The following is a 12,602-nucleotide window of genomic DNA, read 5'->3' on the forward strand; positions in this document are numbered from 1 at the left end:
CTCTCACCCTTCCCTGGGTGTGACAAAGGCTCAGCACGGGCACCCCGGGCTCTGGCGTGGGCACGCCCAGCTTCATCTTCCTGACTGCGTGGCGGAGCCAGACAGCCCAGACTCTGGTGGGGGGGAGAGTCTGGCTCCAGGGAGGACCCTCCCCTCCCCACCTTCACTGCCCACACCCTATGCGGCTTCCGGGACTCTCGCCCGCCTCACAGCACCAGGACCCTAAGTCCTGCCCCGTGTGCCACATGGGCTGGGCCCATGGCACGCGCCAGGTCACTGTGGCAGAGGGAGGTGGGTGGCAGAGGGAGGTGGGGAGCGAACCAGCTCCGCTCCCGTGCCTCAGTGGCGGGGTGTTGCAGACAGCCCCCACGCCACCCCCCTGCCAGGGTGCTCTCCCTCCCGACACGCTCGGAAGCCTTCTGCACGCAGCCTGACCGCACGCCCTGCGCCACAACCAGGTTTGCCACCTGAAACCTGGCTCTCAGGCTTCCCAGCCGCCCTCATGGGGCAGGAAGCCGGGCCCCAGGGCAAACAATGGGCCTGATTTAAGAAACATGTCTGGATCTCGGATGGGCTCACTTCTCCAGAATTGAAATGCTTTGACAAGAAGCAGAGGAGAGAACGCTGGTGTGAGACTGGGCTGGGGGCAGACACCAGGCAGGCCCTGTCCTCTCTCTCCACCAGCCCTGTGCCCGCGGGCCCGGTGCTCCTTACCCACAGCCAGGCCCACCAGGCGGTAGGGGAAGCAGCAGGAGGCCAGGAAGGCGGCCCACAGCGCGATATACAGCTTCTGAGTGATCTCCGGCTGGACCCACATGAACAGGCTGCAAGGAGTCAGGGTCAGGCGGGGCGGGGCAAACACACCTCACTCCCCCCCTTCCCGCCCCCCCCCATCCCCGCCACAGGGTTGGAGACTTACTTCTTGATCTTTTCCAGGATGTCAGCCATCTTGCCAAAGAGATTCTGTGTGAAGAAGGAACGGTGCTGACCACAGGGCCCGGCTGGGGTGCCTCCCCGTCCCCCCGGGCACTGGACGAGCCCCGCGGCAGTACCTGGGCCTTCTGGGCGACATCCAGCACCAGCTGGAACTTTTCAGACACGGTCAGGTCTTCCTTTGGAGCTTCCTTCAAAGGAAGAGAGAATTTCCCACTGCAATTTAACAATCCAGGAAAATTACCAGCAGACAGCATGATGGCTCCAAGCCCCAGGGTCCTGGGGGCCCCTCGCTCCCCCTATCACTGGACGAAATGCTGTCCAGGGACACCATCAGCTGATAGGAAAGCTCCCCTCTGCTGGGCCACCAGCCTCACCCAGCAGCTGAGGGTGTGGAAGGCCTCAACTTCCCCGCTCCGACAGGCAGGAAGCTCAGGCCCGCTTGTCAGCAATACCCTCTGGAGGCCTCCTAGCCCACCTCCTCCGAGACCTCTTAACCCCTGAGTGCACACAGGAGGCATCAGATGCACTACGGCCTGCCAGGGCAAGCCGCTGTAAATACTTTCATCTTTTCAGGCCAAGTCCATAGTGCGTGATGAGCGAACACAGCTGAGTGTCAGTAAAACTTTATTTACAAATTAGACAATGGGCTGCAGGTGGGCTCTACAGTCCTAGAAATAAACATGGGCGGCTGTGTGCGGCTTGCACCTCCCACTCGGGGGACCCGGGAAGGACATCCTGCCCTGCCCCCACCACAGCCATCCCAGCGGGACAGCTCAGCCAGGACAGGAGGGCAGGGTCATCTGCTCCTCGAGCTGCCAAGCTTGGTGCTGCTGAGAGAGCAGACGGCCCCGCAGGGCTCCTGGCTGGCTGGTTTCCTTGGTCCCACGTACCCCGACCAGCACCGGGCGCCCCCTGCAATGCCTGACCAGTAGACAGACAGAAGGACCTTTTGTCCTGGGAACTCACCACGGCTTCTGACACTTCAGGCACGATGCTCCACTGTATCCTCCAGCCCCTGGAAACACAAGCCACAAACTTCAAGGCAATGTCACCTGCAAGCTTGGAGCTGGGGGCAGCATGGAACCACCAGCCCTGAGCTCCTGGCGGGGCTTCGCCCAGCTCCCCCACCGGTGGCTGTCCCCACACTGGCTCTCCTCCGAGAGGTGCAGTGGTTGGGCCAGGGCATGCCCACAGCAGGTGGCGGCAGCATCGCCAGAGCCGATTCTGCCTGGGGATTCCAGCTGCTTTGAACGCATTGTCATGCTTTCTACCAAAAGATCTTCCAGCGAAGCGGGCGTAGGAAAGGACGGAGGAGACAGGCGTATAGAAAGTGATGCTCCGGAGGGCTGCGTGGAAGTCTGCAAGCAGCTGAGGGGCGCTGCTCAGAGGGCCCAGCGGAGTTCGTGACAGGTGACACACCCAGGCTGCAGGTGAGCCGTGCGCTGCCCGCGCTGCCTGCACTGCCCGCGCTGCCCACACTGCCCACGCTGCCCGCGCTGCCCATGTTGCCCGCGCTGCCCATGCTGCCCGCGCTGCCTGCGCTGCCCACGGTGCCCACGCTGCCTGCACTGCCCGCGCTGCCCGCACTGCCCACGGTGCCTGCACTGCCCGTACTGCCCATGCTGCCCGCGCTGCCCATGCTGCCCACCCTGCCCGTGCTGCCCGCACTGCCCATGCTGCCCACCCTGCCCGCGCTGCCTGCTCTGCCCACGGTGCCCGCACTGCCCGCACTGCCCATGCTGCCCACCCTGCCCGCGCTGCCCGCACTGCCCATGCTGCCCACCCTGCCCGCGCTGCCTGCTCTGCCCACGGTGCCCGCGCTGCCCGCTCTGCCCATGCTGCCCACACTGCCCGCGCTGCCCACGCTGCCTGCACTGCCCACGCTGCCCGCGCTGCCCACGCTGCCCATGCTGCCCGCGCTGCCCACGGTGCCCACACTGCCCGCGCTGCCCACGCTGCCCGCACTGCCCGCGCTGCCCGCGCTGCCCACGGTGCCCACACTGCCCACGCTGCCCGCGCTGCCCACGCTGCCCGCGCTGCCCACGGTGCCCACACTGCCCGCACTGCCCACGCTGCCCGCACTGCCCACGCTGCCCGCGCTGCCCATGCTGCCCACCCTGCCCGCGCTGCCCACGCTGCCCGTGCTGCCTACGCTGCCCGCACTGCCCATGGTGCTCGCGCTGCCCACGGTGCCCATGCTGCCTGCACTGCCCACGCTGCCCACGGTGCCCGCGCTGCCCACGCTGCCCACACTGCCCACGCTGCCCGCACTGCCCGCGCTGCCCACGCTGCCCGCGCTGCCCACGCTGCCCGCGCTGCCCGCACTGCCCACGCTGCCCACGCTGCCCGCACTGCCCGTCCCAGCTTGGCAGCGCAGCCCTCTCTCCCAGGACCGGCAGCCACAGGGAGCCTCGCGGGCGCCCTGCCCGGCGGCATCACCAGCCCACCCTGGGACTTTGAGAGCACTTCCTGCCGCACACAAGGCCGTTGGGGGAGGACCGAGCGGGGCACCCAGCAGGCGCGCTGGGAGCCGCCCGTTCCAGCAAACCCGGGAGGGGTGGGCGCCCGCCTCTCACGGCAGCATCTCAGACGCCAGAGCCCCCACCCGCGTGCGATGTGGCCCCTCAGGAGCCCGGCCCACCTACCTGGCGATGAGGTAATTGAGGGACAGCCTCAGAATTGCCAGGAACAGGAACATGGGGATGGCCCAGCCGTGCCACACGGCGTTCATGTACACCTGGGAGGCGGGAAAGACAGGGGCAGCGGGGCTCAGTGGAGACAGCAGGCCCGGGCGCACGAGACTCGCAGCAGGAGGACCGCTTTCCAGCTGTGGGGAGCCACAGGAGGGCCGTGGATGGGGAGGATGCCTGCCGGGGCAGGAGGTGGAAGATCTGGAAAAGCTGCCCTCTAGGCGGGGACCCCCCTACCCCACGTGTGACCCCTGTGCCCCAAATGGCACAGACGAGGAGGCTGACCACAGCGGAGGATGGGGAGTGGAGTCCCTCTGCCCCCTGCTCCACAGGGCTGCAGCGGGTCTAGAAGGGGGCCTGTCCTGGAGCTCCTCTCTGGACAAGGCAGCAGGGCCCGGGGGAAGTGAAGGTGGCAAAGGAGGGGGACCGCCCCCCACAGGCTTCCTCTCCCAGGGAACAGACTCCCTGGGACAGGCACCAAGGGTCCTCAGGACCCCGCCGGGGCTATCCGCGAGCTCTCTAGTGGGAAGGAGTCGGCAGGATGGGCGTTACATCTGGCCGCACAGGAAGGGCCAGCGCTGTGGAGGACTTGGTGGGTGGTGGCACAGCCGTCTGCCTATCTCCTGCCACTAGAGGGCCTAAGTGCTGCAGGACATATCCTAAGACAGCTAGGCCTACTTCCCTAATGCCCGGGAACGCCAGCCCACCTCCACCTCCAGTTCCTGCCCCCGCCTGGTGGCTCACAGAGCCCAGGCTAGGCCCCAAGCCAGCACGTCAGGGTCTTGTCAGGAGCGCAGCACTGTGCCAGTGCTCTACGGAAGGACAGAGCTGAACGCAGGCCAGGGTATCTCTGAGCATGCTGTGGAGGGACGTGCTACACAGCCACAGTGGTGGCAGCATCTGCTCCAGAACCCTGGCAGGCCCCGGGCCACGGTCCTGTGGCTACTCCACACACCTACTGGACTAACGGGACACTGAGCCGGGGAGCTGCTGTCCGAGGCCACCCTGCTCCCTGGGGCCACGGGGGCGGGGGGGGGGCGGGGGGCGAGCTGCTGTCCGAGGCCACCCTGCTCCCTGGGGCCGCGGCGGGGGGGGTGGCGTGGGGCGAGCTGCTGTCCGAGGCCACCCTGCTCCCTGGGGCCGCGGGGGGGGGGGCGTGGGGTGAGCTGCTGTCCGAGGCCACCCTGCTCCCTGGGGCCACGGGGGGGGGGGGAGGGGGAATGGTGGCGTGCGATCCACTCACTGTGAAGGCGATAGCTGAGGTATAGACCGAGTACCAGTCGGATAAGGCAGAGAGGTTCTTCACGAAGTTTGTGACGGGCTTGGCACCTCGCTCTGGGGACAGAACAGACCGTAATGATCAGAATGACACTGGGCCAGCCATCAGCACACCTGCGGAGTCAGGCTGGCCTCCCGGCCTAAAGGGAAATCACAGGAGCTACCCAAGAACCGACTGGCCACAGCTCCCTTCCTCGCCTGATGCTGGTAATTGTCTGCAGTCCCTGGGGGAGCTGCTGCCGGCCCCATCGCTGGCCCACTGGTGGGAAGCAGGAAGGGGAAGGGGCAGAGGCAGGGGCGGTGTTTCATTCACATGGACATTAGAAGCTTTGGAGAAGAGCATCTGGCTCCAATTCTGCCACGGGCTTTCTTCCCCAGGAAGGCTGGGCAGGACAGCTCTAAATCAGGCCAGTGGCTCATGTCTATAAACCCAGCTACTCAGGAGCTGAGATCTGAGGACTGAGTTCAAAGCCAGCCAGTCTCACAGGAGACTCATCTCCAATTAACCAGCAAAAAGCTGGGAGGAGAGGCATGGTTCACGTGGTATAGCGCTTGCTATGAGAGGAAAATCCGAGTGGGAGAGACAGGCCATAAGTTCAAGGCCCAGTATTTGCAGACACAGACACACAGACACGCACAGACAGACACGCACGCGTGCACGCGCCTGGCTCGGACCCTCCCTCCACCCCGCACGGCACTTACTCAGGCGTCTCATGTTCTCAGTTAGCCTGCGAGAGGGAGGGGGAGAAAGGCCAGGGTTAACTCAGCCGTCCGCTGGGCATGCCCGCCGTCCCGCACCCCGCCAGCACCTGGCAGCAGGGAGGACGGTGGGCGCCTGGAGCCCTCAGAGCAGACAGAACAACGCTGGCCGGGGAGCCGATGTCCGCGGCTGGGACACGGGCCCGCCAGTCCTGGCCGCGGGACTGGGCCTCGCACACGCTGCCCCCTGGCGGCCTTGGTCACAAAGCACAGCGAGACCCCCGTGGGACGTGATGTGGCTCCCTCCGAAGCTGGCCTGAAGGCCCCCACCGGGGAGGTCCCCGGAAGATGGGCACGAGGCCCTCAGGGCTCCCAGCACCCCTACCTGCGGGCACTGAGGGGCTCCTCGGTCTCCACCGTGCTCTCCTCGGGCTGGAAGCGGAAGTCCTCCACATACTCCCCAAACTTTTCCGAGAACCACTTGTGCACGCGCGAGGACAGTCCCTGGCCGCGCCGTTCTGCAGGAGGGGGTGGGCGGGCGGGGGTCACTGCACACCACGTGGCCCCCTTTGGTAGGAAGGCGGGCCCCGGAAGCTGGGGTAGGGAGGGCCCCCCCGGCAGAGCCTGCCGGGCAGGGCCCAGGCAATGGGGGGCAGGGCTACTAAGGAGCAGGACAGGCAGGGCTCAGCCCCCCAAGGCACAAGATGCAAACCAAGAAGCGCACACCAGGCTGGCATGCCTGCCACAGACGCCTTCACAGACGCCTGCGAGACGCCTCCCACAGACGCCTCCACAGACGCCTCCCACAGACGACTTCACAGACGCCTCCACAGACGCCTCCCACAGACGCCTCCCACAGACGCCTTCACAGACGCCTGCGAGACGCCTCCCACAGACGCCTCCACAGACGCCTCCCACAGACGACTTCACAGACGCCTCCCACAGACGCCTCCACAGACGCCTCCCACAGACGACTTCACAGACGCCTCCCACAGACGCCTCCCACAGACGCCTCCACAGACGCCTCCCACAGACGCCTCCCACAGACGCCTCCCACAGACGCCTCCACAGACGCCTCCCACAGACGCCTCCCACAGACGCCTCCCACAGACGCCTCCACAGACGCCTCCCACAGACGCCTCCCACAGACGCCTCCACAGACGCCTCCCACAGACGCCTCCACAGACGCCTCCCACAGACGCCTCCCACAGACGCCTCCACAGACGCCTCCCACAGACGCCTCCACAGACGCCTCCCACAGACGCCTGCCACAGACGCCTCTCCTCACACTCGGCCCCTAACCGTCGGCTCTTGGCTGTGCCTCAGCCCTCCGTGGAGGTCTGATTTGTCTGGAAAGTGGCTGTTGGCGCCACAGTGCCACCAAAAGATCCTAAGGACCCACGGTGCATGTGTGCTGGGGAGTCGGGGTACCCCGTGAGGGCCGGGGTTGCCCAGTGAGTGACATGGCTGCCAGTGGAGGCTGAGCCCACGGTGACTTGGAGTGTGACTCACACTCAGCTCACCCACAGCTAAAACCGCAGGAAGCAACCCACACCACAGAACACGAGGCTGGACGCCGCCCTGCACAAACAGGCTGTGCCACAGAGCCCCAGAGAGCAGGTGTGGAGGCTGCCCGCAGGGGGCGCTGTGGGAGAAGGAATGCATGACAGACACCCACTGAACCATAAACACGTACAGATATTATGTGTCCATCAGCAATTAAAGCAAACAGTCGGGTGTGCTGCAGGCCCGGGGCAGATGCTGAGTGAGCATCATAAACCCCAGGTGCCTCAGGCTGGGGCACAAGTCAAAGAGCAACCAGGCCTGAGGTCTGTGCCTTCTGGGGCCGCCAGAGGGCACGGGGGGAGGCAGACAGGGTGGGGCAGGCTCCTGGGGCCTCTCAGTCCACAGCAGCCAAGCAGGGCTTGGGGGGGGGGGGGGCAGCAAACTGGCCCAGGAGCACAGGGTGGTCACTAAACATGGCCCGACCAGGGCTCTAGGGAACTATGTACAGACGCTGAGCTTCCGCCTCCAGAGAGGAAAGCTGACATCGTCTTCCTTCAGTTTTTCAACCATTTCAAATTGTATGAAACAATTTCAAATATAAAACTAGACAGACACTACAAGGTGCTGACCCCAGGTCCAGGGAACATGGTCTGCTGCCCGGGTCAGCCCTCGCCCTGAGGCCCCCCACTGAGCATGAAGTTGAGGTCCCTGCTTCATGTCCTTCACAGGCCCCCAACGCTAACTCTGAGGAGTGAACGCCCTGAAGTGCTGCATCCCCAACACAGGCTAGCCTGGGCCCAGCCCTGGGCCAGCACTGACCCTCCACTGACCCTCCACCCCTCCAGAACATGACAGCTCCAGCGCCTGGCCCTCCCCACAGTCCTCTCAGCAGGGGGGCGGCACCCCTCCCCCCTGCTCCCTAGATAGCCGAAGAGGTCAGCAGTCAGGAGGCGGCTGGCCTGAGGGTCACACCTGATGGGAAAACCGGGGAGAAGCCAGCTGGGAAGGGCCAGGACTTAGGGGGCTTCCTGCCCCACATTTCTTGGACCCCCCCACCAATAACAGACACCAAGAGTCTGAGTCTCTGTTCTGTTCCTAGTCCATCGGCTTTAGTCTCAGCCTGGACCACTGGCCACGGACCCTGAAGGCCCAGGGAGGCCTCCACCCAGGGGACACAGCGGCTGGCCGGTCTGTCCTCATCTCGGGGAGCACTAGTGGAGGTGGAGTGAGGCCTAGAGCCAGGCGCCCAAGGAAAGGCCTCCTGGGCCTCCATGTGGAGGAAGGGGCGCACCAGCACCAGCACCAGCACCAGCAGGGAGGCCCCATGAGCAGAGAGCCACCAGGAGGGACCATGAGGGCCAAAGGAGAGCGCTCCCTGCCTCACTGAAAGGAAACTTCAGAATGTGAAGCGTGGGGATGCTAAGCAACCTCATCTCAGGGGGGAGAAGGGCAGGAGGGAAGGGCTCCCCCCGCGGGGCCTCGGGCCTGTCCCACCAGGAAGGCTGCGGCCTGCGGAGCCCCTGGCTGAGATGACCAGACACGGGGCAGCACGTGACCATGCCGAGCACCCGACGCCCAGCGGCAGGGCCAGGCTGAGACAGGTGCTGGGCCGCCCTTCTGTGGGAAACGCTTCACGGGTAGAAGGGCTTCTGTCTGCTGACAGCCCCTGGCGAGGGAGAGACTGGATCCCACCCTGATGGGGGGAGGAGGAGCCCCCCAAGCAGCCCGGCAGCAGACGCGGCGCCCTTCGCCACGCGGCCTACCTGTGCCATTGCCGGCCTGGCTTGGCCCCTTCGGTGGCTGCTGAGCCTGCACTGTCTGCTCTTCCGACCTTAGGGCAAGAGAGATGAGACTCGTGTAAGTGCAAAGCCCTTGCCCGGCGGCTGTGCCCGGCTTAGGTTCGTGAGGGCTGAACTCCCACAGGCCGGAAGGCCGGCGGTGGCCGGCAAGCACAGAGCGGCACAGCGACACACACGCATTCTGGCTCCACGACCAAAGCCAGTGTCTCCTGAACAGACAAGTCTCTCGTTAGTTCTAGTACAGAGGCTTCTTCCATCACGGAGCTCAGAATAGACAGCTTGTTGAGATACATATTTTTACCCGGCACCGTGGGAGGCCACTGCTATGTCCTGCCGGCCGCCCCTGGGCCCAGCTGGGCCAGGCCAGTCTGGCTCCTGGTCCCAGCCTGTGTGTCCTCATCGTCCTCAGCCCCAGCCTCGCGGGGTGCTGGGGTCCCGGCCCCTAGCTGGGACCTCTGTCTTGGTTCTCTGCCACCTGTGTCTTCCGCACCCCATGCTCACCTGAGCTATGGATGCACCACCCAGAGCCCCCAGTGTCCCGGGGCCCCCAGTGAGCCTGGTGGGGTGGCAGGCGGTGAGGGTGGGGGTGGGTGGTTTCTGTCTGTGACCCGTGACTGCCAGGCTGTGCGGGCCCCAGGGTGCGGGACTGGTCCCCGGGGCAGCCGAGCAGGGCGGTGGGTTGGGGCCGGCGCTGGTGAGGGCTGCAGCCTCGGGGAGCAGTGGAGGGAGGGAGACACCGAGATGGGTGGGGCCCGACATGGTGGTGGAGGAGGGCGGCCGCTGCGCCCCTCCCCAGCCTGCCTGAGCCAAGCTCCCCCCCCCTTGCTGGGCAGATGGACCAGGACACTCTCCCAGGAAGCGCAGCACAGCTGGCTTGTGCTGGGGCTGGGCCCAGGTGGGCACACAGAGACAGAAGGCCGGGTGAATGCCAGCTGCCCTCAGCCCCGTTGGCCCTGAGGGGACAAAGTCTCGGGAGGCTCGTGGGGTCCTGAGGTGCGTGCAGCAGACTGTCCCACGCGTCTGGCCTTTAATAACACAGAGCCGCTGACCCGCAGCGCGTGGGCTGTGAGAGGCACAGGCCCCGCCCTCTGCCTTGCGAGGGGCGGGAGTGGGGCACAGAACACCCGACACGGGGCAGGCGCCGTCACTGTGGGGACATGGGCCTCGGGACGGCGTCCCAGCGCTGCGGGGACTCCTACAATCTGAGGCCGGGACAGCAGTGCTCGAAGCATCTTCTTGGTGGAGCAGTACAGCAAGTGGCCCTCATAGCCTCTGAGACATGGGAGGGGCCTGCTGACCTGAGTCACGTGACCACCACGTGACCACCACTTGATCTGGTGGACCGGGGAGAGGCCCACTGTACTTCAACACCGACTGGTTCCTCCTAAGCGGCCGGACATTCGATGGCCCAACAGTCCTGGGCAGAGTGGAGCGTGCCCTGCCGCCTCTGCCAGGTCTGTTTCTGACCCTGGTGACCAAGGAGGGAGCCGAGCCGGTCACGCTGTGTGATGCCCGCTGTGCTGCGGTGCCACCGGGCTGCGTGCGGCACTGCCCGGCCTCGGCACGCACAGCCACCCCGCCACGCCCTGCCGGGGGAGGGGCGCGCAACAGAGGCCAAGGTGGCTGCAGCTCCAGCATCCAGCCCTCCCAGCTCTGGGCCGCTGTGGAAGGGAGCATGGGGGCTGAGAAGTGAGGGAGACCCTCAGAAGGCTCAGGGAGGGACCTGACCACAGCCTGGGTGAGAGAAGAGCTGTCTCGCTCAGATGGCAGGACGTAACCAAAGGGCCTTCACCCACTAGGCAGGCACAGGGCAGGCGATTTGCCAGGCATTGTATTAAAACCAGACGCTGCTGGCTCACACCTGCAATTCTAGCTACTTAGGAGGCTGAACTCTGAAGATGGCAGTTCGAAGCCATCACAGGCAACTAAGCACCAAAAAAAGTCAGAAGTGGAGGGTCGTAGCACAAGTTGTAGAGCGCTAGCCTTGAGCAAGGAAGCTCAGGGCCGCCCGGGCCCTGAGTTCAAGCCCCAGGAGTGGCACACACACAGATAAAAGGTCTGAACATGAGTGCAGTGGACCTGTAGTCTTCTCGAGGTGTGACATGAGCATAGAGAGTAAGCCATGGGCTGGGTGTGTGCAGGTGCACATGAGTGTGCACGCACGTGTGTGTACGTGAAGACATGTCTGCAGCCATACCTGAACAGCATGATGGGAAAGAGGAAGGTTCCCGCTCCCCCAACCTGCTCCTCCCACCTCATCTTCAGGCTTGCAGGATTCTGAATATGGTCCCAGGAAAAGCTAAGGAGGGGCCTCTACTGCTCCTAGAACCCTCCATTTCTACTTCCTGAGTCATGACCTCAATGCTCCCTCCCAGCCTCCCGCAGGAGGTCCCTTTGTACCCTCGGCACCGAGGCACGGCTGGCAGAGCTGGGCACGCGCACTGCCAGGGGTGAAAGATGAGGACTGGACCAGGCGGGGCAGGGACGGTGGAAGGGTGGGCAGAAAACCTGGTGCTGCTGCTAGGAGGTGGGGACCGGGTGGGCCTGAGGCTGGGGGAGCTGCCAGCGCCAGCAGAGGGAGCCCGGACGCCAGGAGAAGTGGACCGAACACCTGGGCTGGTGGGAGAGAGTGCACCTGTTCCGGGCCAAGGGCCTAGAGACCCCGCCTGTCCCCGGACCTCCCGGCACAGGCCAGGCCCCGCCTCTCCACGCACCAGTCCCCGGATCTCCCGGCACAGGCCAGGTCCTGCCTCTCCATGCACAGCCAAGTGGGTGCAGTGCTCAAGTTCCTACCAAGTCCCTGAAGGTCAACTCAAGGGGAAACCCAGCTGGGGCTTGGCGCTCACGTCTGGCCCGGTGCCTGGCCTCAGAGACTGGATTGGGGCTGGGGAGACAGGCTGCTGGAAGCATCGGGAGGGCTGGAACAAGCCCATCTCCCTCCTCAGAATCTCCCCCCGTGACCCAGTCAGGGAAGACCAAAGCATGGCCACGTTCCACACGAGAGCCAGCCCTGGACTGCGCGCACACACACACGGCCCACAGCAGGTTTACGTCAAAGGACAAAATCCTAACAGTGTGGACACCAGCCTCCAGGACAAAGCCAGGGTCTGGCTGGGTGTCCCAGGAGCGGCAGCCCGTGCCACAAGCTGTTGAGAGATGGAGAGGCCCGTCCCGGGCCTCATCCACAGATGCCAACTGGGATGCCGCGCAGGAGACACGGTCTCGTGGGTTGGGGGACGGGCAGAATGTGCTGGCCTTGTAAAGTGCTGTATTGTTCCGGAACAAGCTGCTTCTGCAGACAGTGGCAGGGTCCTGATCCGGAGAGCACTCCTGCGGGGGCTAAGGAGGCACCATCATCCCAAGGGAGCTCCCCCAGGGATGAGGTGTGACTGCAGTGTATGGATCTGAGGTCCCTGGAGACAGGGCTGGGGAGGCCGGGGGGGCCCAGGACCCCGTCTTGTCTTGCGGCTAAAAACCTCTTTTCTTCATCAGTACCAGACCCGGGGCTCTGTTACTGTCCCAGAAAATAACAAAGGCAGCGCTACCTGCTTTTCAGCACCTCCTGCATCTTCTGCTCCAGCTCGATCCGCCGCTGCCGCTCCCGGTCCAGCTCCTGCCGCAGCATCTCCGAGTTGGTTTCTTCTCGAAGCTTCCGGAGCTCCTCCTCTGTGGAGCGAGCAGGGGAGCAGCGTTC

At 64.9% G+C, this 12,602-nt stretch overlaps 1 protein-coding gene across 2 annotated transcripts in view; it reads right to left on the minus strand.

The window, feature by feature from the left end:
• Positions 1-12,602, minus strand: part of Gramd4 (GRAM domain containing 4) — a 68,692-nt gene that overhangs the window by 8,381 nt on the left and 47,709 nt on the right. For both annotated transcript variants that reach the window (XM_042697983.1, XM_042697984.1), the window contains exons 4-13: positions 12,454-12,574; positions 8,873-8,940; positions 5,989-6,121; positions 5,607-5,632; positions 4,870-4,961; positions 3,582-3,673; positions 1,903-1,951; positions 1,053-1,124; positions 920-963; positions 715-824 (exon numbers count right to left, since the gene is read on the minus strand). In XM_042697983.1, coding sequence (XP_042553917.1) covers positions 715-824; positions 920-963; positions 1,053-1,124; positions 1,903-1,951; positions 3,582-3,673; positions 4,870-4,961; positions 5,607-5,632; positions 5,989-6,121; positions 8,873-8,940; positions 12,454-12,574 — 807 coding nt within the window. The remainder of the gene's footprint in view (positions 1-714; positions 825-919; positions 964-1,052; positions 1,125-1,902; positions 1,952-3,581; positions 3,674-4,869; positions 4,962-5,606; positions 5,633-5,988; positions 6,122-8,872; positions 8,941-12,453; positions 12,575-12,602) is intronic.

The sequence above is a fragment of the Dipodomys spectabilis genome, unplaced genomic scaffold (assembly GCF_019054845.1).
Source record: "Dipodomys spectabilis isolate Male_0828 unplaced genomic scaffold, ASM1905484v1 ptg000230l, whole genome shotgun sequence".
NCBI lineage: Eukaryota > Metazoa > Chordata > Mammalia > Rodentia > Heteromyidae > Dipodomys > Dipodomys spectabilis.